General features: G+C 54.2%; 10 protein-coding genes across 10 annotated transcripts; 5 read left to right on the top strand and 5 right to left on the bottom strand.

Annotated features, from left to right (window-relative positions):
* Window positions 1-845: 845 nt before the first annotated feature.
* On the bottom strand, window positions 846-2119 carry CKM354_000167400 (uncharacterized protein; the record flags this gene model as incomplete). Its single annotated transcript, XM_044796805.1, has 6 exons — window positions 846-1408; window positions 1464-1553; window positions 1611-1743; window positions 1807-1842; window positions 1894-1963; window positions 2016-2119. The coding sequence occupies 6 exons, from the start codon at window positions 2117-2119 to the stop codon at window positions 846-848; spliced, it is 996 nt and encodes a 331-aa protein (XP_044652740.1).
* A 928-nt stretch (window positions 2120-3047) lies between these two features.
* CKM354_000167300 (asparagine--tRNA ligase SLM5) lies at window positions 3048-4655 on the bottom strand (the record flags this gene model as incomplete). Its single annotated transcript, XM_044796804.1, has 2 exons — window positions 3048-4323; window positions 4372-4655. 2 exons carry the CDS (start codon window positions 4653-4655, stop codon window positions 3048-3050), a joined length of 1560 nt encoding a protein of 519 aa, XP_044652739.1.
* A 342-nt stretch (window positions 4656-4997) lies between these two features.
* CKM354_000167200 (uncharacterized protein) lies at window positions 4998-7644 on the top strand (the record flags this gene model as incomplete). Its single annotated transcript, XM_044796803.1, has 2 exons — window positions 4998-5087; window positions 5158-7644. 2 exons carry the CDS (start codon window positions 4998-5000, stop codon window positions 7642-7644), a joined length of 2577 nt encoding a protein of 858 aa, XP_044652738.1.
* A 2042-nt stretch (window positions 7645-9686) lies between these two features.
* Window positions 9687-10382, bottom strand: CKM354_000167100 (uncharacterized protein; the record flags this gene model as incomplete). Its single annotated transcript, XM_044796802.1, has 2 exons — window positions 9687-10062; window positions 10129-10382. The coding sequence occupies 2 exons, from the start codon at window positions 10380-10382 to the stop codon at window positions 9687-9689; spliced, it is 630 nt and encodes a 209-aa protein (XP_044652737.1).
* A 310-nt stretch (window positions 10383-10692) lies between these two features.
* Window positions 10693-11550, top strand: CKM354_000167000 (uncharacterized protein; the record flags this gene model as incomplete). Its single annotated transcript, XM_044796801.1, has 4 exons — window positions 10693-10909; window positions 10990-11109; window positions 11180-11374; window positions 11447-11550. 4 exons carry the CDS (start codon window positions 10693-10695, stop codon window positions 11548-11550), a joined length of 636 nt encoding a protein of 211 aa, XP_044652736.1.
* Window positions 11551-12034: 484 nt separating this feature from the next.
* CKM354_000166900 (uncharacterized protein) lies at window positions 12035-12919 on the top strand (the record flags this gene model as incomplete). The annotated part of the gene is made up of 1 exon (XM_044796800.1): window positions 12035-12919. The coding sequence occupies one exon, from the start codon at window positions 12035-12037 to the stop codon at window positions 12917-12919; it is 885 nt and encodes a 294-aa protein (XP_044652735.1).
* Window positions 12920-14383: 1464 nt separating this feature from the next.
* CKM354_000166800 (uncharacterized protein) lies at window positions 14384-14697 on the bottom strand (the record flags this gene model as incomplete). Its single annotated transcript, XM_044796799.1, has 2 exons — window positions 14384-14444; window positions 14522-14697. 2 exons carry the CDS (start codon window positions 14695-14697, stop codon window positions 14384-14386), a joined length of 237 nt encoding a protein of 78 aa, XP_044652734.1.
* Window positions 14698-16154: 1457 nt separating this feature from the next.
* On the top strand, window positions 16155-17153 carry CKM354_000166700 (uncharacterized protein; the record flags this gene model as incomplete). The annotated part of the gene is made up of 2 exons (XM_044796798.1): window positions 16155-16229; window positions 16278-17153. The coding sequence occupies 2 exons, from the start codon at window positions 16155-16157 to the stop codon at window positions 17151-17153; spliced, it is 951 nt and encodes a 316-aa protein (XP_044652733.1).
* Window positions 17154-17848: 695 nt separating this feature from the next.
* CKM354_000166600 (proteasome core particle subunit beta 2) lies at window positions 17849-18735 on the bottom strand (the record flags this gene model as incomplete). Its single annotated transcript, XM_044796797.1, has 2 exons — window positions 17849-18502; window positions 18562-18735. The coding sequence occupies 2 exons, from the start codon at window positions 18733-18735 to the stop codon at window positions 17849-17851; spliced, it is 828 nt and encodes a 275-aa protein (XP_044652732.1).
* Window positions 18736-19430: 695 nt separating this feature from the next.
* CKM354_000166500 (uncharacterized protein) lies at window positions 19431-23996 on the top strand (the record flags this gene model as incomplete). The annotated part of the gene is made up of 1 exon (XM_044796796.1): window positions 19431-23996. One exon carries the CDS (start codon window positions 19431-19433, stop codon window positions 23994-23996), a length of 4566 nt encoding a protein of 1521 aa, XP_044652731.1.
* Between the last annotated feature and the right edge of the window lie 34 nt (window positions 23997-24030).

The raw sequence follows: 24030 nt of genomic DNA, 5'->3' as shown, positions 1-24030 counted from the left end.
TGCCACCTGCAGTAGAGAGCTTCCAGGACGACTTTAAGCCTAAGCCGCGTGCAGAGAAGACTCAGCTTCAACTGCTGTACGACATCTTGGCCAAATCTATCTGCGGTAGTAGAAAGCTCGCAGGTGTTTTCCCTACACCTCTGCCGACCGTCGAGAGATTTCAGGCTTTTGTCACCTATGGGTACGCTCCCATGCCCATGAAGTCACAAAGCGATCATCTGTCGGGCCCAGCCAGAGACTTCATGCTACTCAGACCAGCCCAGGAACAATTGAGGTGACTCGCTTTCGCCAAACACGATCGAAGCGGCCGCGCAGCAGTTTCTTTTGCATATGCGCATGCACCACAGGACTATGCACAATGGTCAGTCGTCGTTGACGAATCACGAAATATCAGAGGGGCAAAGGTCATCTTATTACACATGTAGTTCTCTGCCAGCTGTTGCGCTGCTTTGTGGCTGAATCGCGCAATTGCACACTCATACATTACACGCACTGGGTATTTTCCTGTGCTCGATCGAGAAGAAGCCACGATCCATCCGGACTCAGCTGAGCAGACTCAAGTCGTTTGCTTTCCAAGTCGCTTCCTGTACGCCATCGCTATGCTTCCGAAAGTCGTCGATTCCTTCTCTCGTGTGAGATGTGATCAGGCCTGAGCCGCCGACAACGCCGCTGCCGTTCGCTTGACCTGGCAATCCGTTGCTATGCTGAGTGTTCCCGCGACATGCTCTGGCCGGCTGAACAGCGCACGCTCTACTGCGTCTTCCAGTCCGATCGTAACGTCTTTGTGCGCATCAGAGTGCGCGGAAGGATTGCGAGTAGTTGTCTTAGATTTTCTGTTGCACTCTTCAAGCCTCGCCTTCGACCCGAATGAAGTATGCCTTCGCCAGCTCATATGCCGACCAGCAGATCGCGGTCGAAGGTGCAGCCGTGACAACACGTGCCTTCATTCCTCTGAAGAACCCATTGGCGCCTTCTCTTCTCCAAATGATGCTTGCAGCGGGCCACAGACCTCGGCAGTTCCGGATTTCTGCATCTGTTGCATTTCCCCGTGTTTGCAACAATGTCTTAATCACATCAAGTGGTGTTGTAGCTGCTGCGGCGAAACCACCTGCAATACCTCCTGCAGCACAGTGCGTGAGTGGATCGTAACCAGGTGCCCGTCTCTTTTGAAAGACCTTCGTCAGAGACTCGTAGGCGGTGAACTGAAGTGCAGTGAAGGGGACGGTCATCGCGAGAGTTGTTGGGTATGAAACGTAGAAAGCTCGTATTCCCTCGGTTCGCCAGACTTGGCGCGCGCAGTCGACGAGTGAGCGGTAGGTCGAGCCATGCAGTTGCATGCGTTGTTTGATGACATCGAAGGGATTCATGAAGGCATCGCTGGCTATTGTCGCGCAAGCACCACTTGAAGCTGTCGCATGAGTCGTCAGTATGGGGCTTCGTCGCGAGGAGGCAGTACAACGGACCTGCGGCGATGGGGTGGTGTCCGGAGGCATTTCCTCCCATTGCTTGCTTCACGACTTCGTACGTGGCGAAGTAGACTGCGTGCGCAGGTCCTGTAGGTCGTGGTCAGGTCAAAGTCTCCCAATTTTCATGTGTTTGTGTTTGCGCACCTGCTCCTACGACCACGGAAGAGACTCCTCTCCACAGCGCCATACCGCCCTCGGCGCGAGATATCGTCGCAATGGCATTGCCGATGCCTGTGTATACCGCCGCCGGTGTCGGATTGACGACTTGCATCCGCGTCTGTGGCGCACCATCAGCATTGTCCGCGCCTCATCTAGGCGTCTCCGAGAGGTCCAAGCATACCTTAAGCAGGTCGATTGGGTACATCACCGAGTGTTCCTGTTGCCCCATCAGCTCCAGTCGTCCCATGCTCTTGCTTCATACACTCACAGCAATGCCGGCGAATGCACCGGCCGCCATGTTGGCAGCCAGCGAGAAGTTGGGCGGTAGAGACTCATAGCTGCCAATGCGTTAGACAGGCGGCCGCATGTTTTCTTGTTGGTAGTGCGTACTCGTATTCCTCCTCCTCTTCCACAACCAGCTTGTTCTGCGCCATGCGCGTCCTGTCCACTATCGTATCCACGATAGCTGGTGTCGTGGCTGAGGGAGACGACATGTAAGTCAGGCGTCGGGGGCAGCTTGCGGTGGTGGAAGCGTAATGGATCCTGGAGTTATCAATCGATCTGATTATTCCGCGATCGCTTCTCCGTCGGGAGTGTCGGACTGCTTGGCCGGAAACAACGAAATCACGAACGACAACAATACAGACGCGCGGGACCTGTCGATATCTTGCTCAGAGCGCTGCAAAGGACAAAGAGGAGGCGTGTGTAGATGGCAAAAAGCGAGGTGGGCACTGTTGCACTGAGAGAGTTGCTGGGCTCGCTGCAAAGTTTACGACCGCGGCTCTTCGCCTGCCCAGGCCAGAGCAAGGATGTCGGTCATTACGGAAGTGGCAGAGCGTAAATCGTCTAGTCAATCCAATACTTCACCATTACTACCGCACTGCATCATGGCACTTCCCGCTTTGAGCTTCTGCCGGCTATGCTGCATATTGCTCTGTTCTCTGCACTGCAAACTTTCTGGCACTCCATGTGGTTATCGACAGCAACAGCCCTACATGTGCAGGGTGTGTCAAGATGACAAGATCCTCACCGAATCCGCGGAAACGCTGAGCCGCGCGATGGACTCTCACTAGCTGGGGCTTCCGCGATGTCGGAGAGCGTCGCTGCACTAAAGCCTTCCTCGCTGATCTATTACCTGGACAGGAAGGAGACGCCTATGTCAAATACTTGTCTTTTCAGACATGGCAGCCATGAGTTACAGCGCCTCAGTGCCGGCGTGAGGGCATGTTCGAGGACATGGTAACATAGCATGTCACAGATCCCGCCTTGAGTACATGTGCGCATAAGCAAAACACGAAAGAGCCAGGTAGAAGTGCTCCGAACGTCTGGCGTGCGTATGTGTTGTACAGTTCTATGTCTACTTCGCTCGCGGTCTTGCCAATTACTGTTGATACTTGTGTTGCGGTGCGTTTTGATTCTCCATCAACAGTCGCAACGCCCATACCATCTGGGGAAGGCAACGATATCGCGGACGCTGCTCACGCCACTAAGGTAACATAGCAGTCGATCAAATCCCAGTCCAAATCCTCCGTGTGGGACACTCCCGTATTTACGCAAGTCCTGGTACCAATCCAGGTTGTTTCCAGCGACTCTTTTCGACTTCATGGTCTCGAGTAGCTCTTGCGAGCGGTACTCACGCATCGAACCTCCGGCAAGTTCGCACAGGTCTGGCACAAGCAGATCAAAACAGGCGACTGTGTCAGAAGTGCCTTTGCTGTTGGCTGTCGAGTTCGATGGGGCCATGTAGAATGGCTTCTGAGCAACAGGATAATCTGTCACGAAGACTGGCGAGCCTTTGCCGACTGATGTCGCTAACCAGCGTTCATGCTCGGCCTGCAGCCCGTCCTCGATGGTAGGCTTGAACTCGAACGTGACTTCGCTGTTTGCCACAGCGTTTTGCAACTGCTCAATAGCCTCGTGGTAGGTCATACGCGGCCAGTCCTGGGAGGCCATACCATGCCAGCGTTGCTGAAGCACTTCGGTCGTGACAGTGTCATCTCTGTCTTGCTGATCGCCCGTTGACTGCCTTGCTTCGAGAAGTTCTTGGCCAACTCTCGAGGCCACAAGATAGCCCGCGACAGTGCGCAGCATTGCTTCAACCAGATCCATGATTTGTGCCATGTCATTTGCGAAGCATACTTCCGCTTCAAGCATGTAGAACTCGCTCAAATGTCTAGGAGTGTCGCTCCTTTCCGCTCGAAAGGTTGGCGATAATGTCCAGACACGATCAACAGCTTGCGCAAGGGCTTCGAGGTGGAGCTGAGCAGATACGGTCAGGTACTTTGGTGATCGAAAGAAGTGCTCGACCGAGTCTTTTTCTTCATGCTTGCTTGGTTGGTTGGACTGCTTTGAGTCATTAGCTGAGATGGTAAACACCTCACCAGCCCCCTCACAGTCCGAGGAGGTAATGATTGGGGTATGCGTCTGCACAAAATCTTGGTTGTCGAAAAATTGCGTTAAGGTGCTGATGACTTGGGATCGCAACCGGAGAAGCAGAGCATTGGACGGTATCCGTGGGCGCAGATGCGGGACAGTTCTCAAAAACTCCGGCGTCTGATACTTTTGTTGGACTGGGTTACTTTCCGCATGGTTCTCTCCTAGAACCTCAACATCAGACACCTGCAGCTCGCGTGCTTGCTTCCCTCCTTGTGATGGTGTCCATGCTCCAGTCAACTGTACTGCAGATCCGTACGAGAGACTGCGCTCGAATCAGTATGAATGACTTGCAGCAGTCCGAGGTGCGCACCTTGCCGCCTGCTCAGGCTTTAACACTGCCTGTAGAGGTTTGGTAGTCGTCCCATCCCCGATGTGAGCAAAGGCGATCCGTTTCTGCTTTCTCACAGACCGTACCCATCCATTCACGGTGACATTCTCCTCCGTCTCGCCAGCCGCATCGGGATTGAAACTGTCATACTCCAGGAGGTCTACTATGAGAGCACGCCTTTGTGAGACACATGATCTCGTGGAGAAACGCTGCCGGCACGCGGTGTCAAGTCTTCTGACCGCGCATGCTGACCGCCAGACTCTCATCGCCTGCAACACTGCTGGATACCCGGATCGACCACCGCTCGTGTCTCGCTGGCAGAGCAGAGCTGCGTGCGGTCAGTGCGGAAGGCAAATGGTGAGCATCGCATCGCATCGCGTCCGAGTGTAGGGAGCGACGCGCCGGCGATCAGGCTTGAGGCTAGCAAACGTTGGCGTACAAGGCACGAGCCACCACGAGTGAGGTCATTGCCTGGCTGCGCGCTGCTGCGGTTGGGCGACCACGACTGCGATTCGAGCCTGTTGTCTTGTTGTCTCTCATGATCTGCTGCTCGAACTCATCACCACCGGGCTGGCCTCTGGGAGTCCTGCTCGCGACACGCAGACACCATGATGCGCAAGGCACCGGCAACCTCGATGCAGAAGACCTACGACGAGTGCTACTTGATCTGCTCGACGGCCATCTACTTTGAAAGCCAGGTACGTACGCGAGCCTGGAGGCTGCGCTAGTCGTTCGTCCTCCAACACCAGCTGATTGCAAGCACGACAGAATAATGAAGCCGAAGCCCTGCGAGCCTGGCGCAATGCCCTCGACCAGATCTACTATCACAATGCCTACAAGATCCCCTCCAACTACGTTCCCCGCTCCGAGACCGAGAAGGCATTGGCAGATTCGCTCAAGGCTATGGAGCTGCAGTGCAAGGAGCGCGTGGATCTGCTAGAAGCGCTGAAGAAGAGCAAACTGGAAGCGGCGAAGGCAGAGAAGGAAGCAGCCGGAAGTGGTTCTGGGAGTCCTTTCCGAAGTCGAGAATCCCTGCCTGCTACACTACCTACAACGGCCAGCAACTCGAATGGCCAGGGCAGTTCTTGGTTGGGAAACAACACAGTGCCTCCAGCGACGTATGCAGATATCCCGCGACCAACGCCGACGCCTGAACGCCGACCAGCGCCGCCACCTCGACCGTCCTACGTGACCAAGAAGAGCAGCCAAGGATATGACACGCCTCGTAATATGAGTCTGCAGTCCCAGGCTGTCCCTGGACCTCGATTGACACCGCCTGTGCCCGCCACCTCTGAACGATCTCGAGATAGAACTCCGAGCCCGGATAAGAAGAACGGCGGCATGCTGAAGACACTGCGCGCAGGCAACGCCAAGGATGGCAAGTCGTCATCTTCGAAAATGACGACTACGTTGCGACCAAAGCCGCAACCTGCGGCAGCGAGCGCAGCAGCCTTAAGTTGGACGAAGCCAGCTCCAAACAATGGCAATGGTGCAGGACCTAGCAGTTCAATGAACACGTCTACACAATGGGATCCTGTTTCGAAGACAGTTGTTCGAGGAAATCCTCCACCGCAGGAGTACCGACGAGCATCTGATAATGTCTTCGTGCAGCCGCCCAGCCCATCCGACTTCCAGCAAGGACGACCTTCTTACAGCCAGCCTCCGAGAAGACGTGGACCACCGTATCCCGACCATGCCTCTGCTAACCCGTTCGCAAACTTTGATTCAAGCAATGACTTTGACGATGCTAGTATGCCCCCTCCGCCCCCGCCACATCAGTTCACGTCTTCGCCTCCACCCGCGACCGTTCCATCACAGGCGATCCCGAACATAGCACAGATGCCCGCCGCGTCGTTGTCATATATGCAGGAATACCCGAACAGTCCACCGATCGCAAAGAAAACGCCACCTGCGGTGCCATTAAAGCCGACCGAGAGAAAGTCAGATTCCGAAAGGACGTCGAGAAAAGCAAACAGGATTATCGAGGCTAGCTCGATGGGCGGCATCCCTCGCAAGGCTATCGGCAGAGCTGCTGGTGTCGCGGCTGCTACTGCCGAACGACAGAAGCTTGACAACGTACAGGCTGAGCTGAGCAGTCGAACACGACAAGACCCGCGAGCTGGACCCGCGGGCTATTCGAGCAGTCCCGACAACGTGCCCAGGCGTAATGCAACGAAGAAGAAGATCGAAGGTCGAACTATCCCGGCTCGAGCTATGACTCCGCCAACGACAGACGACGCAGATGAAGATTCTGGCGAGAACACTGGTGCACCCAGTGCAAAAGATCTGTGGGACGCGCGTGTGAGCAAGATCATGAAGAACCTGCCGAAGGGAGTGGACGAATTTGCAGCGAAGCAGATATTCAACGAGATCGTGATCCAAGGCGATGAAGTGCATTGGGATGACGTTGCCGGGCTGGAAATCGCAAAGTCGGCGCTCAAGGAAACTGTGGTCTATCCCTTCTTACGACCAGATCTGTTCATGGGTCTGCGAGAACCTGCGCGTGGCATGCTTCTCTTCGGGCCTCCAGGCACAGGCAAAACAATGCTGGCACGGGCAGTTGCAACAGAGAGCAAGAGCATATTCTTCGCCATCTCAGCTAGCAGCTTGACAAGCAAATTTCTGGGCGAGTCGGAGAAACTTGTCAGGGCTCTGTTCGTACTAGCAAAAGAGCTGGCACCGTCGATTATCTTCGTTGATGAAATCGACTCTTTGCTTGGATCACGAGGTGGGAGTAGCGAACACGAAGCCACAAGGAGGATCAAGACGGAATTTTTGATTCAGTGGAGCGATTTGCAAAAGGCCGCGGCAGGAAGAGAGGCTACTGAGGGTGATGCGAGCCGAGTGCTAGTGCTTGCTGCCACGAATACACCGTGGGCGATCGACGAAGCTGCACGACGACGATTTGTACGGAGACAGTATATTCCATTGCCAGAGGACTGGGTGCGAGAGAAGCAGCTTCGCACGCTATTGGCGGCGCAAAAGCACAATCTTCGAGATAAGGACTTGAAGGTTCTGGTCATCTTGACCGAAGGCTTCTCTGGATCTGATATTACAGCTCTGGCGAAAGATGCTGCGATGGGACCTCTTCGATCACTGGGCGAAAGACTCCTGCACATGTCGCCTGACGAGATTCGACCGATCGGAATGCAGGATTTCGAGGCATCGCTCGTGAATATTCGACCTTCGGTAAGCAAGCAAGGGTTGAAAGAGTTTGAAGACTGGGCTCGGGAATTTGGTGAGAGAGGAGGATGATGACCTGCAGGCCAACTTACAGCTTTTGACACGGACGAGAAAGGATTATGAAAAACGAATGAACACGAGGTTGGTTGGACAAAGGAAGAAGCTGCGCGAAGGGACTCACTTTGAGACCAGAAATGCCGTTCACGAGCGCGGTGCGATAGGCCTGCAGCGCTTCGTATGACATGTATGTAACTTGGGCGCCCCTTTGAGTTTTTGAGATACCACATAACACAATTCTTGATTCATCACGAGAAATGGCTGGCTGTCTGGGAGAGAAGTTCGTTCGCATTTGTAATCGCCTTCAATCATCTTGGCTTACGAGGCTGGTATATGCGCGACTCGTGGCTTATCTTTTGTGCTGCCTTTGTGCTTGCTCGGCGTTCTTTGACTGTCATGGACCTGGCCGCACTCAAGACGCTACCTAGGAATGGTTTTGTTGTTGAGCGGCAGATGACAGTGGCGTTGCGCTTGGTGATTACTGGGAAACACACGATTCAAAAAGTGTAGTGCTATGTAGTAGATGCATCAAATACATGTAGGCTGATGTAGCCATGTAGCTCCTCGAAGGCTGCGGAAAGTTCAGCTTGGCTAATTGTTGTGGCGCGCGGCATTCCTTGTTTGCAAGAAGAACGCGGCACGCGCTGGGCAATGTGCTGATCACTTGTTGTGCTGCTCGGGCAGTTGAACAAAAGGCAAAAGTGCATGGTGCTCTGGGCTGCGTTGTACAGTTGTGGTTGCACGATACGTCGATGGTTGTGAACTTCTCGAGATTTTGAGGTTGGAGGAGGTTGATTGAAGGTCGAAAATTCCTCTCTGGGAGGTAATAAAATCCTGCAGATAACGGCACGCATCACGTGGGTGCTGGACACGCTAAAGAGGAGTAAGGAGCCTGCCCTGCTATACACCAGCAACATTGGTAACTGCGGCTAGCATTCCTGCCTCGCTTTGTACCATTCTGCGCCTTCCTTGAAACCTTTCTCGCTGGCAAACAACAGCCGTGGTTCTTTCAAGACATTTCAGCCTTCAGCCCAGACCTCTCTTGCCACGAGATAGAAACATCAATAGCCACAACGTGGAATATTGTATTTGCTCAGCGCGTCGCATGTTCCACCGGCGTTGGAGTTGAGCGTACTTTGCAACGTTCTCGGTTTCTTTGGTTAATTATGTTTCAACTGCTTCGCCTTCCAGCGGCGCTGTGCGCTTGCATTCTCGCAACTGCATCGGATGCGCGATCAATTATTCCTCGGCGCGACGATTCGATAGCTCAGCAGCATCGTGAAACTCCGGATGGTCAACAACCACTATTCATATCGAATGATCCCAAGGCAGTTCCCTGGCATCGATACGAGATACCGCCCCCGCAGCACGTAAATGTGATGGAGCATTTCGATGCGCGAGAAAACTCTGTCGGCGTAATCTTCACAACGGCGTCGGGAGAAGACGAAGCGGTGCACCTGTGGTTGCCGTTGGGGAAGAGGGTGTTTACGCGTTGGTCCATCCTTGATCATGTTGGCCACGAACGTTGCTGACAATTGTTATAACAGGCGACTGTCCAATTCTTCCGCTTCATCCTGTCACAGCGCAAATCACTACGCTGATCACTACAAATCCTTCGCTCGTTGAGTCTGAACGACTCGACTCGGTGCGCTGCGAACTTTGGACAACAGCACGAGCTACCGTCCCCGGCCTCGGCGTTAGCGCATCCGAGGCGAGGAATGTGTCTTTCACGCGGCGAGATGGCCTTGTCCGGTTTGTGAAGGCGGATGATGAGAGATTTTGGCTTGCCGGAGGAGAGCTTGAGAGCTACGAATGCCATGTGCAGGCCTTCCAGCGCATGAAGATGGCAGTGTAGACGTGTGCAAGCCTGGGAACCAAAGCGGAAGAGTTGATCCTTGAGTGGTCCTGGGTCCGTTGGTACCTTGACCAGTGTACCTCGAGCTGGCTTCCAGGAGCCGTCGTGTCGCGAGGCTTTGCCCAAGTGCACTGTGCTGCGCAAGGTCTTAGGCCCGAGAATATGCCTGGCCGTTCGGCAACAAGTAGCCATTCCCCTATCTTCAGCCCTCTGGCTTCTTCGATGGCATACCGACCATTTCGTATGTGCCCGCTCCATCTCGACCTGTGTCTCTTCTTTCGCCCATTTCAAAGCCCTCTCCTGCCTCCAATTCTGAGTGTTGACCATTTGGATCAGCCGCTGTAGTCCTCTTCGATCTGCCACCGAATGCCATTGGCTTCAACTCCCTCCATTGACAGGCCCATATTCCGAGAGAGATCATGAGAGTTGCGGAGCAAATCTGCAAAGCCCACCAAGCAATCGTTGAAGGTATCGTCCGCGTATACAGTGAAGTGATGACCAGGTTAACAAAGTGGACCGTGAGCGCGAAATCCGCAACCAGCTTCGATCGCGCGATGAGGAGGAGAATGGGAACGACCCTGTGATACTGTCAGGAAGCGATCGCGGGACAAAGTAGTGTTGCCGTAGCTGTGGGTGATACGTACATTCCCAAGCTATCCAGCATCCAGCACAGTCCTAGCGTCCATCCAGTCGTGACATCTCCTCTCAAGTTGCGCCAGTCAAAGATCATGCCCGGATTGACATTTTCGCCTTCTACCAGAGTTGTGAAGACGATGAGCACAACGGCGATGCCGTAGTAGATGAGCTGGAGAATTAGAATCTGGGTCAAGATGCGCAGCGGAGCTAAGTCGGCGAGTGCTCCTGGCCTAGGCGGACGGCGACGACGTAAGCCTGGCATGGCGTGTGCAAATATGTATCAAGAGCCCGGAGCGTGCTATCGGTGGATCATGGCGGCGTCGATGTATTTGAATGCAAAGAGCATGTCGGGAAAGGAGGAAAGGACATGTAGGGTGTTGTGAAAGTGCCGGCAGCCTGGGCCTCTTGCTGTGCCTGTCCCTACGCAACGCCGGAGTGAGAGCTGCCATCCGATGCGGCTCTGCTCAGCCAATCATAATTGCGAGTTGTGATTGGCTTGACCTCACATCCTCCATAGCCCAGAAACCAGTCCTCTCATCCGCCTCCCATTGCGCGTCCACCATACGTCCACCATGGAGGAAGCCGGCCACCTGACCGCCCAGGCACTTACCGGCGACCACACCGAAGACTCCTATCACCCCAAAGATGCTGTTGGCGCCGCCATCAAGGGCACAATGGTCACCGCGACCGGAGGAGCTTTCGTGTCGGCTGTCCAGAACACATTGACGAAGCAGAACATTGGCGCATGGGGTGTATTCACAAGGACAGGAGGCACAATTGGTACTTTCGGTGCGTGCGGATTAATGTTGGCGAACAAGTGGCCGGATGGCCGGCAGTGGGCAAGAGCTAATCTCGTACTTCGTCTTCAGCTGCCATGGGAGGAGCCTATGCATTCTTCAAGTCTGCCTCCGCGAACTTGAGACAAAAGGACGACACGTATAACCACGCCATTGGAGGGTTCTTCTCCGGCTCGATGATGGGTCTCAGATGTATGTTTCCCAGTCCCGCACGACGCGACACGCCGAGGAGGGATGGAAGAGAGACTAACAACTTCCGCAGTCCGCTCGGCACCAGCAGTTCTGGGATACGGTACATCGCTTGCTGTCATTCTTGCCGCATTCAATTACACAGGAGGTCGTCTAGTGGGCGCGGAACTCGACCCAGAAGTGGACGAGGTTGCACGGAAAGAGTACTTGCGAAAGAACAGGCGGAGGAGTATTGAGGAGACAATCAACGAGCTCGGTGAGGGCAGAGGTACGTATTGGGGACCATGTCGGCTGTCATGGCAGCGCAATGTGGGTTTGACGGTCGGCTAACAGATAATAGGTGTACATGGTCCAGGTTATGCCGAGCGAAGAGCAGCACGCCTGAAGGAGGCATACGGCATCGATGTCGTGCACTCACCTACTGTTCCTGGCCAAGTACAATAGAAGCTAGAACATTGACACTGGTAGGCGACTATGATGAAAGTGTATATATACTCACAAACGCAGATTCCCATTTGTGCATCCTGCCTCGAAACTTCCTTCTGCAAGGCACGGCGAAGCTCTCAACGAGAGACAGAGGGCAAGGCTCGAACCTGCTCCGTGTTGACCGTTCTCTCTTTTCTCATAGGCGCGAAGGGAGACCTGTTCACTGTAACCTCGCATAGCCACTCCCCTTGGCGGAACTGTCACTAGGCTCTACTCAGCCTGCGACGGTCGCGTTTCGCGCGTTGATTGCACAATGCCTTGTGATAGAGAGGCTCGACAAAGGCGCGGAGAGTACAAGTCCTCAACTGGGAGCATGCTTTTGCAGTTCTCTCTTCATCATTACGATACCGCAACGCAACGCAACAAGTAGCAACCAAGACAATACTCGAACGCGAGACTTCGATCAAAGTCATCGATCAACAACATACCCGAAACCTGAGACATGGCGCCATCAAACAAACGCAGGCGCATCGAACGTATCGAACGTAACGCCGCTTTTCTTCGACATTTCCAACCAAATTTCAATGCAAACGAACTTGAGCTTCTCGATGAGCTTTTCGATGACGCTACCTTGCCTTCTGCTGAAATCAGTAAGAGAACTACCCAGCGCTGGCGAATCCGCCTCGAAGATCTGCTGTACAAAGCCGGGGAAAACATGGGACTCGCTCAAGAACTTGTTGCCAAAGTTGTCAAAGAACGCACAGGCAACAGCACATACGAAGTGATTCCGGATGACCTCTACAATGTCCACGATCAATTTTCGTATGCCGAGGGAAAGAGAGACACGCTTGATAATTTAAAAGGTGTCCCTGAAGTGAAGGACTGGGCCGCTCGAATGCATGCAGACGCTGTCGAAGAGCCAGAGGCTGATGGTTCTGACTGCGGTGGCGAAGACTCTGATTCCACGTCAGGCATGGTAACTGAGGAGAAGACAGGACCTGCGCAAAAGACGGACAAGGAGCTTGGAGGCCCAGGATATGCTGAGCAGCACTACGGTGTGGCTGTTGACTCGGATTTCCAGATGCAAGAGAGGCTTGTGGGCTTTCACAGCGACTCACACCTGTCAAGTCCGCCCTTCCACTACTCGAGTCCTCAATCCAGCCCGGGGAGCCAAGCATACAAGCCTGCTACACCGTCTATGGCGCGCATACCCTGCCCGACCGGCCCAGGTGGCTACAGAAATGTTCCCGTGGAAAGGCGTCACGGAGGTCGGACATTGGTGAAGAGGACGCTGGTAAGTATCCTTGAGAAGGAAATCACTACAACAAGCATCAAATCTGATCACCACCGCACGTTGGACGACAGAATCGATGAGCGGGGCGACTAGCACATCTTGGCCGGAAAGCCTGTTCGATGGAAAGGAATAGGAGACACAATATGTCTAAGGGGAATGTGAATCGATTTTGAGGAGTAAGTCAAATCTCCAGTGTAGAGTAAAGGACGGCATGTCGGAATACAACTTCATCTTCGAACATCAACGCGAGCCAATCTTTGGAGTACGTAAGCTGTGAATGCTAGCTTCCTCAAAGAAGAGACGCTTTGCAAAATATCCAAGGTTTGCCACTGTTGACGGTTACGCAAGCACCCGGCTCATGATGTTTGGTCAAGTAGATATTGGGACAGTTGCTCTCGGCCTAGTGCAGGTCGATGCAAATGAAATGGTCAGCCCTCTCTTTCGCTGCCTTTCACGTCTTTCCCAGTCAATGTGAATAAGACAGCACAACTTGTATGCCGACCGAGTATCCTATGTTGAGTCCCACTACACGCGCAAGCGATGCGGGAGGAGTATCGGCCTCTTGCATCGAAAAAGACAGACGACGGAGGCCGGCGTGGGTCCAGGCCGAGCTTCTTCCTGCCTGTTTACATTGATCATTGACTGAATGATCAACGACCAAAACTGCAGAAGACGCTTGCTACACTCCACTGCTTGTGGCACTCCAGCAGAGAAACGGTGGCGAAAGGATATAGTGGTAGATACATCCTGGTAGTGAATTCACGTTGTCGTCTATACGGCTTTGACCCCATTTCTGCACTGCGATATCTAGTCCATGCGTTCATTGTAAGAATTGCCTTGTTGTCAAATGCCCAGCGGTCTCCAAACATTTGTTCGAGATGCAATGCGTGCTTTCTCGTCCGTCGTACCATCGTAGAATCCGACTGCACAGCCTGGAGCACGTCACTCATATTATACACAGCGAAGTGTATTCAATGAGCGCCTTTAATCCTGTGTCCAATAAAGTAACCAAGTGCCACACACAGCATGCAACACAGAATCTATGAACAGTCTGGGCATCGCTTCGAAAGCCGACCTGCTCATGCTGTGGCAAGTACTACTCAGTTGAATGGATCATGCACGTGAGACAGAAAACCGGTACCACAGCGTATTCAAACACACTGAGCAGGACTCAGATAGATAAGCACGCCATTGCGCCTCTTCGTACATCGACCTAAGGGTCACTGTCAATGATTCTGCTAGCTCTCAGAGTGACACACTGGAAGACCCCCAAGCTTTGCCTGTGTCAACGTGTACGCAGGCTCCCGGGCCGTGACGCCTGTATAAGTATAAGTTGGAACAATCGGTCTTCCTCTGGCGAGGGTGAAAACAATCAATATTGTCAGCCTTAAGTTCTGCGGTCCGTGATCGTTGCGAATGAGAGATGTGTGACATTGCAGCCTGCCGAGCAGCAGTCCGGGAATGGTTCATACGTACCGAATATGCAACGTTGAGCCCCCCTCTACACTGGACTGAGACACGATAGGACTGTCGACCCGTCGCAACGAAACAAATCCCTCAGCGGTTGGTGACTGTTCGTCTCGCGCCCGCGCTATCATCGCACTTGGTGCCGGTGAAACTGGCATTGACGGCAAGGTCAGATAGAGCTCTGCACGGCCCTTGGCTACTGTGATGGTCACTGGCTATTCGACGTACGCTTGAATGTAGCAACCGGCCTGTCGAGAGACGAGATCGCTTTCTGTCTCGTTGACAGACGAAGCTTCGCCGAGCGGTAAGTCGAGGACTTCCTCGATGACGTCCTCGCTGGACGTAGGAAATGCAAAATCAAGCGGAACAAGTAGTGCCATAGAGAGGATGGTGGAGTACTTCATGATGGCTGAGAAGGTTCTCTTGCTGATGTCCCAAATGTGTGGACGTATTGCTTGGTGGCGAAAGTTCATGGTCTATATCTCCTGTGCCCTCCCCATGCCGTTCACCGCGATTGCTGTGACACTTGCTCCGGGCTCGCAAGATGGTGCTACGTTCCGCGCCTAGTCCGTCAATCCCGTGGCTCGACAAAGAACTGCGTTCGAGCTACGAGGTCAGCTTACGCTGCTGAGAGACTCATGATACGTTTGTAACGTTCCTCGGCGACGCCTCTGTGCTACTGTCCAGCGTAGCCCTGGAAGGTCTAGTGGGAGCTTCTCGTCCGCTCTCATAATGATGCTATATTCTACGCCAAACCCGCCTCTTGTATAGCTGTCTGAAGACCAAGTCGAGAGCTACGAACTCAGCCCATGCCGATCAAAAGCTCAGGCAGCTTCCTCAAACATCTTGTGATGTGTTCGTGCAGCTTTTCAGTGTCGCTGTGAGCTCGGACGTTCGGACCTTTCGAGTCACTGGGTACATGGTGGGCGCGAGATGGTCAGTGAGAGTCTGCTGCAATGAACCAGAGTCCGTATGACCTTCATCCTACAAGATATAGGAAAGGTGTGGTATTTCTTGGCTTCTGCAACAAGGCGTTCAAGCGAAGGCACAACCGATCGCGGTGTAGAGAATTGGCAGAAGGGCATGTTACACGAGCGCACGGGGATCGCTCGGGATCTCGAGGATGTAGTGTATACGCGCCATGCCCGCGTCTTTGGACGGTGATGGCTACGATGTAGTGAGTTCGACGTCAGGTGCATCTCGCGTCAAGGCGTGAAGCTGAAGGACTCGCCTTGGCGAAACGGGAAGCTGCCGCCCCGCAACTTCCTCGGTCTCAACCATCGTTCGGTCGTGCACTTCTGCAAGACGAACGCGGCAATGCACTATCGTGGTCCGATTTCCCATGCTGAGGCCTTGCAGCCGGTGGACTATCCGACCAGTCAGCAGAATACGGGCGGCTTCAGACTCGTGAGACGCATGCTCGCATCGTGAACCCGCGACGATTGGAACTGTATTGGACGGCCGGGTAGCGGAAGAGACGCTCACGAAGATGCTAGCTCACGACGAAGGATGTCATGTATTTGCGCTGAAGCCCGCCCATCGGCAGCCTGGAGCCGGCGTCAAGCAGTATGCCACAAGGCGGACGCACAAGAAGTCGCGCGCTGGGTGCTTGACTTGTAGGCAAAAGAGGGTCAAATGCGACGAGAGACAACCGTCGTGCATGTATTGTTCGCGGCGAAACTTGGACTGCACATATGAAACCAGTCCGCCTGCAAGGCGAGGCAGCGACTACTCTTCTAGCGAGGAGCCGCACACGCCGGTGTCCCCAGCGGAATCCGATGCCTTGGTCCAAGTTGAAAGTCCGGCAAGGCCACTGGAGACTGCATCTACTGAGATGCTCTTGTATAACCATTATGAAATCATGACAGCCAATGGACTGCTTTTGGGCGTCGAGCATGAAAAATATCATCGAAGAGTGTTGTCACTGGCTCAAGATGTATAATAATCTAACACTTGACACTGTCCATGTACTGACTGAGAACAGCACTCATATCTTCGACATGCGCAACTAGCAATCGCTGCACTCCACCTCACAGCTTCCGGAGTCAAGCTCTACGAGAAAGCCCAGTTCTACAATCTCTCGAGAGCGCTTCAAGAATTTCAAAAGGCCATCGAAAAGCCAATCGCTAAGGAGGACTCAGACCCACTGGTAATGACATCGATGATGATCAATATCCTCTACTTCTTTTGCGACCAAAGGACAGGCGAATACGAATCCTGGTTGTGCTCCAAGGACCCGCAGCGGCTCAGCTGGCTATGCGTGCAACAGGGGATGGGGGCAATCCTGTCTCAGACGCGTCCATATCATTGCCGCAGTGGCCTGCTCTCCTTCTTCGCAGTAGCACCGAAGCCCGTAACACGCGGTCGACAGTTACCTGAGCAATTCTGGGATATCTGCAACGTTACAGATCCCATCGGCCCCCGTGGCGTGCATACAAATCCATACCATGACATTCTGCACTGTCTGGCCCTCTTGATGCCTTTAGAGCCCGGCTTGAACAGCTTGATCAAATACATGCACCTTTGCGCAAGAATCTATCCTGCATTCATTGCATTGGTAGAGGAAAACGACCACAAAGCGCTGCTCATCCTCGGCTACTGGTTCGCTCTCCTGACCAGCGTTGGCGATCTGTGGTGGTGTACGCTGAGAGCAAAGAGAGATTGTCTGGCTATCTGCACTTACCTGGACCTTCTCGGGGATGAAACCATTCGGAGCCTTTTGCACTTTCCGGCGAGCGCCTGCGGGTATATTCTGCAGGATAGCGTTAGTGATGAAGAGCTCCGAACATGCTCAAGCATGCTGGTGGGAGGTTCGCCGCGGCAATGTGTTGAACTATCGACTTGGCTGGACTGGACCTGAAACACGCCTCATTGAAACAAAAGGGATTGGACATTTCTTCAAAAGTTCTTCGATGCGCCCGATTTGGCGTCAGTGCTTCGCAATCAGCCACCAGCGTTTGATCGATATTGCGCAAGTCGCATTCTTGAAAGCACATTGCACGATGCTCGACTTGGGAACCAGACAAACTCCTGCTGCAGCGCTGTGAAATCTGCACAGTTATGACGGGGACTGGCAAACCTCTAGGCGACTCACTGTATACCGCGCACAATGAGCACACAGGAGTGCCTGCGCCTCTGTGCGCTTTACCCACTAGCGAACCGAGTGTACTGCAAGATCATTAGAGTGGCTGTAGCACTTCGCAGTGGGCTACCTCTCGACTATCAGACCGAGTCTTGCCGGATTCATGGCCGACACAGAAGCAAGGCCTTCTCTGCGCCGATTCGGCCAAATTCCGAGGTCCCATGGTCGTTCTGGTCTCGCAACCGGTGAAAGTACGAGGTGATGGCGATGGAGGGTGCTGAAAAAGGGTGGTTATTCGTAACATGTTCATAAAAGCACGAGGCATCTCAATCTATCAGCCCATGCTGGTGACTGTAGCACTGTAACGCCACGCCGCGAAGTGTGATGTTCGCGAGAACGCCCTACTCGTACATATGCTTCCGCTGGGAGTTCAAGCGATAGCAGCATCCTCATCCATCTCGGAATCACCGCAGCTATGCATCAACGTCCATCTTCTCTGCCACGCCCGCTTCGCCATCGCCAATGTCCTGCACCGTCACATACTTGCTGATCTCTTCCTTTGTAATCACCTTCTCATTCAGCACAGCTGTTGTACCTCTCTGGAACTTGTAATTCCTCTCCTTCTTCCCTCGCACGTTGGGTGTAATGTAATTCCTCATCAGCGTCGTCTTCTCCTTGGTGATTACGCAAACATCCACATTGCTTCCCGAACCCAGATCGTTCCAGATACCCGCCTCAATCGCATCTGCGCACAGCTTCACCGCTTCGTCCTTACTCAAATCTGGCTTCCACTGCGTCTCGAACACAGACATGGCAGCTAATGAACCGGATCCCATCGTCACGTACGGAAGCTTGTCGGTAGATCCGTGTGCGTGTACAGTGAAGAGGTGGGCACCGGTAGGATCGCAACCTGCGACGACCAGGTATGCACCGATGTGGCCTTGGTAGCGGAAGAGATGTTGTTTGAGCATGGTCATGACGGTCACGACGCGGGGTTTGCGGCCGGTCGATAGGGCGTGGAGTTCGAGGTTGGAGGACATGAGGGCGGTGGTGAATTCGGTGTCTGCGGCTGTGCCTGCGCCGGCGCACCAGATCTGGGGGGAGATGTAGTGGAGTTTCTCGCAGTTCTGGGTGGTGTTAGTGGGCTGATGAGTGGGATGAAAGATGGTGAGGGCAATGAGAATACCTTGTCTGCTACGATGGGACCGCTCGTGGCTCGCGTATCTGCTGCGATGACAACTCCGCCATTGTAGAGCGCGCCGACGATGGTGGTACCGGTGGATGTGGCTTTGGGGAGCGGAACGCCAGCAGCGTGGAGGGCGAGGTTTCTGTTGTGGTTGCTAAAGTCGAAGCCCGGCATGGTGGTCGTTGTCGTCGCAGTCTATAGTTCGATCCGGGTTGTGACTGTCGAAGAAGATGGTATGGCGATGGGAGTGGTTTCGGTGTTGGTGTTTGGCGGATATGTGAAGCTCGCTCAGGCAGCTGGCGGATGATGCAGCTGTTCGCGCCTGCTGCAGCTGTCGGGAGTGGCACAATTCGACGCGAGCTCTGCTGCAACACTTTACGTCTCAAACACCACTGCTCGCACACACCATCTTGGACAAACGGACTTGTCAGCGATATTCAGGACTATTATACAATCTTGCTCCTCGTCTCCCGACCCTCATCACTTTACAGAAACTGTCCTCTGCCCTACCTGGTCTCTACAGTCCCACGACTTCCTCGCCCACGACGCGCCGCGACTCGCTCGGACGCGATATCACGAGCTGGCTGTTTGCAAGTGAATTGTCAATTCGCAAACGACTGGCCGGTGCCTAGAGCTGCCTCTCGCACTCGCCACGGCCGCACGACACTCTGTTGCCCCTCCGCATCGGTCTTCAATCAGCCAAACTGCCTCCAGTGCAATTCCGCTCCTTTTCTGCTGCTTTTCGCATACCCGATTCCGAACAGCTCCAAACTGCCCTCTCGAGCGACGACATTCATCACCCAGTCAACGACGAACACGACGAACTTCTCAGTGAGAGTACGCAGCTTGTGGATGAGGGTGCCACGAACATGAGCTCCGGCAGTCAGGCGCAGGCTGGCCCAGAGCTGGACGAAATCCTCTCTGACGAGATCGCTTTGGATGATGCAGCGAGCAAGCCCGGTGATCGAGTACGAGTATCGCAGGCATGGAACCCTCCACCGCAACCTTGGGCATCGCTAGTCAGCGTAGCGTCGGGAAAGGGACTGTTAGCGGTGGCAGGCCCAGATAGCTTGGTCATCGCGAGCACAAAAGAAGTGCGCCAGAAGCAATATATTCCTAAGCGCGAAGACGATGTGACAGGAGACGCGAGACACTTGCCCATCAATGCTCTGAACACGCTGAAAGTGCCCAGGCTGTCCCACGTCGCCTTCAGCGCTGACGAGAGCTGCCTGGTCATTGCTTCCGAAGAGGGAGGAGGATTGGCTGTTTATGAGACAGACGCCTTGGTCCGCGGAAGCAAAGACTCGGCCTTCCAGATCAGCACTCAAAACACCGCCGTGCGTCATGTGTTGCCCAACCCCAACAAAGATGCGGACACTGCACACCTTTTTGGCGTAGTGTTGATGAATGGGCAGCTCGTGATTGCCAGTCTCAAAAGCCGCGAAATGGTTGATGGTCAGAACGGGAAAGTCTTCCACAACAACGTGCTCTCCGCATGTTGGTCGCCGAAAGGGAAGCAAATTGTTGTCGGTTTGCAAGACGGCTCATGTGCACAAATTGATCCCTCAGGTGCGGTCAAAGGTCAAATCCCTGCGCCACCACAGCTTTCTGAGATCAAGAACTCGGACTATGCATCTGCGCAAGCGCTTCCTCCATGTGCGATCCAGTGGCTGGAGACTCACAAGTTCTTCATCGTGTACACGCCTTTCCACGGCACGACCACAAACGAGGACGACATGCTCATACACGACTCTCTCTACTTTATTGCAGAGCGGAGTAATAAAGATGCGCCATTTGTCTTCAGCAAATCCTCCCTTGACCCCTGCATGGTTCCACCGCAAGGACAAGAGCGACTTCCAGCCTCCCACTTCCTCCAGCGTTTAGGTTCATGGGATCCAAAGGTGAAGGACGTTTTGTTGGTCACTTCAACCGCTTGCAGTGACGGGGGGTCATTTGTACAGCTACAAGGTGAATCCAACTTTGTTCTTTCGACGCCCTTGGACGAAAACCGGAAGATCACTCTACCCTTTAGCACAATCGACGACGAGGAGTCATCCCCTATTGGCATGGCCTTGGACTTCAGCTCACAGGAGCTCGCCCCAAAACCCATCCCCAGCGAACTGGACCAATTTCCGACAGCGACAAAGCCCGTCCCTTGCCTGATCGTTGCGACGACTGATGGCATACTTTGTATGTGGTGGATCATCTCGAGGGCAGCAGTGCAACAGGAGACTATGCACGCGAGCATAGTACATAGAGAAGGTCCTTACCGTGACTATGCCGACCTTCGCCTGACCAAGGACAAGGCAGTCATCGATGAAGAGGGGCAAGCGACAGCAGCAAGCGCAAATTCGGCCGCTTCGAATCCTACTCCAAGCCTGTTCGGTGCTAACACGACGACAACATCCGGTTCACTCACAAGCAAGCCGGCAACTCCAGCATTCGGTCAAGCTGCATTCGGCAAACCAGCAACGCCAGCAGGGACAGATCCTCAGGCTTCAACGCCAGCTTTTGGCCAGTCTTCGTTTGGTCAACCTGCATTCGGCCAGAGTGCTTTTGGCAAGCCATCGACCCCAGCCGTGAGCTCGCAGACCACGGCTCCCGCATTTGGCAAGCCTTCAACCCCAGGAGCGACAACTATTCAAGGTGCGGCTGCTTTTGGCATGGCGAGTGCTATTGGAGGCGCCGCTAGTTCTCCCTGGGCTGCCAAAGCTGCTCAATCGCCAGCACCTGGCGGTGCCACGTTTGGCTCGACCTCAAAGATGGGCACCACAGGTGGCTTTGGCAGCGTTGGTGCGTTGGGGACGAACAAGGCAAGCCCATGGGGGGCAACCGGGACCAATACCAGCACGACAGCCTCGTCGCCTTTTGGACAAACAGCTGCGGCTTCATCTCCTTTCTCCAAATTCTCGAGTGCGAATGCGTTCGCGGCGAATGCGCCCAGTAGCACAAGCCCCTTTGCCCCGAAAGCGCAGGACACATCAACGACAAATCCAAGCACTGGTGGATCATGGTTCAGCAACACACAACAGAACAATACAAGTACCTCATTCTCAAGCTCATCTTTTGGTAAGCCGTCGACGCCTTCGTTATTCCAGCAGCAGTCCACAGGTTCGACTGCCACGCTGGGATCGAACGAGACAAGCAGCTTTGGCAAGCCTTCCGCCCTGTTCGGCGGTACCCCATCATTGTCCAACAATTCCAGTGGACTGTCTGGACTTGATGGCGGGTTCAAGCTCGGGTCAACGTTCAAGGGCGACGGCACGGCCAAGGACGACCTGCCGATGCCCAAGAACCCGGGTGCAGGACTTTTCGGTGCCAACTTCCTGGGCGGCGCAGACGACAAGAAGCCTGAAGTCAAGACTGAACCCGGGACTGAGAAACAAACATCCCTCAAAGACATTCCACCGGCGAAGCCACCAGCGAGCGACGGCTCTGGCCTTCCTCCAGACCCGTCAGTGTTCAATTACAAGAAGGCACAGGCAGCCATGGCCCCTCCTCCCGGCGTGAGAGAAGCACCAAAACCCGAAGGTGATGCTGCCGCAGCTCCACTGCCGCCCGATCCGTCCACCTACAATCATAAACAGATCATGGCAGGTTTGGGCACACCACCAGGCGCTGCTGATACAGCAGAAGCTGGCAAGGACGTTCCGATTGCCGGCAGTCCCCCTGCAGATATCACTCATAGTCAAACGTTCTCCCCAGAAAGCTCAGAAGCAGGACCACCAGATGATGGGAGCGAAGATTGGGATGATGAGGAAGATGAGGAGGACGGCACCGAGGACGACGAAGAAGGGAGCGAAGAAGTAGAATCTGATGAGGATGACGAGGATGGGGAAGATGAAGATGGGAATGAGCAGCCTCACAAACCGGAAGATCCAGTCGGGCTGGCCAAATTCATGTCACGCATAGGTGGTCCAGAGCGTGCGGTCCCTCAGTCGCCAGAGGCGAACCAGTCTAAAACGAAGTCGACTACACCGCAGTCATCATTCGAGCAGAGCTACACTCCGAAGGAACTGCCGCCGGGTCCAATCTTGCAGCCAGGAGGCATGCGGAAGACAGAGGATAGTCCTCGCTCGCCTAGTCCTCAGCGGAGAGCACAGCAACCGCGCTCAGTCACAAGCCCTGTACGCGGAAGGAGCGCTATGAATTTGCCACCCCAGATCAAGGCCACTGCTGTGCCACCAGCCAAACCTGTGGAGAAGTCCTTGGTAGCCTTGCAGCCGCCTCGAGAGAAGACAGCAGCAGAACTGGCAGATGAGGCGTCTGACAGGTTGAGAGAGGAACTTGCGGCCCCGATTGTTCCAACCAAAGAGCAGCCTCAGTTTTTCTCACATCATGACTATGTGGGTGACGTTGATACCCCAGGCATTGGAGGTGAGGTTGAAAAAGTCTTTCGAGATGTGAACTCCATGATTGACACTGTCGGTCTCAACGGGCGATCACTTCTCTCTCTGCTCGAAGGCCACGAGCAATTGAGAAAGCCTGGACAACGGGATGTCAAGGACCTGGACGACAATGACGCGTGGACTTTGGCGGAGATTCGAGAGCTCAGCCGTGTAATGGACAACATTGATCGCCAATTGCAGAACGGCAAGCTCCTCAACGTGCCAGAAACACTTGCGAAGCTGAAGCAAGACGAAGAAGAGGTGCTCAAGCTTCGGACACGCACGAAAGAGATGCGTAGGCAAATAGGACAGCATGTCGACCCTGATAAGATTGCGGAACGCGATGCTGCACCTTTGTCTGCCGAGGCCGCTGCCCAGCAAAGCGAGCTCCGGACAAGCCTACAGAACGTTCAAAGGCTTCTAGCAGAGGTTGAGGAAAAAGCCACTATGCTTCGCGCAGAGCTTTCCTCAGTGCAGTCTCGCGATAGCAAAACTTCTCAGGCCGCTCCTGTGCCCACGGTGGAAGCAGTTGAACGCACAATTTTAAAGATGACAGCCATGGTACAGCAGAAGTCCGGAGACATCGATCTACTCGAAAGCCGTATTCGACAGTTACCTGAAGGTATCGCAGCTCTACGCCTCGCCGACAACTATGAGGACGATCTTGCCTCTCGTTTAGGCGGCTCAAAACTTCTCACCGACTCACCTAGTCGAAGGACCCCGCAGAAATATCCTCGAATGGCTGCCAATGGAGACGCTCTCGGCGCGAGCGCAATGTTCAGCGTCAGCAGGTTCCAGACCCCTCCAAGCTCTGGTGTGCGAGCTAGCCCTAGCTTGAGAGCGAGCGCTTTGGGGCGGAGCAGTGGTAGCACGTTGGGACGCAGCACGGGAAGCTTGAGTGGTAGTGCGAGGAAGAAGATGCGTGATGTTACGTCAGAGGAAATTGTAGCTTTCAAAGCGAGGTCGCAGAGGAGGAGAGACGTGCTGGGCGCTTTGCAGGATAAGATTGAATTGAGGGGTCCGAGAATTGTGAAACCAGCGCAATAGGCAGCCGCGCCTGGACTTCATCATCGGATGAGAG

This window comes from Cercospora kikuchii (genome assembly GCF_019650295.1).
Source record: "Cercospora kikuchii DNA, contig_00001, whole genome shotgun sequence".
Lineage (NCBI taxonomy): Eukaryota > Fungi > Ascomycota > Dothideomycetes > Mycosphaerellales > Mycosphaerellaceae > Cercospora > Cercospora kikuchii.
This window is presented reverse-complemented; position numbering and strand designations above follow the sequence as displayed.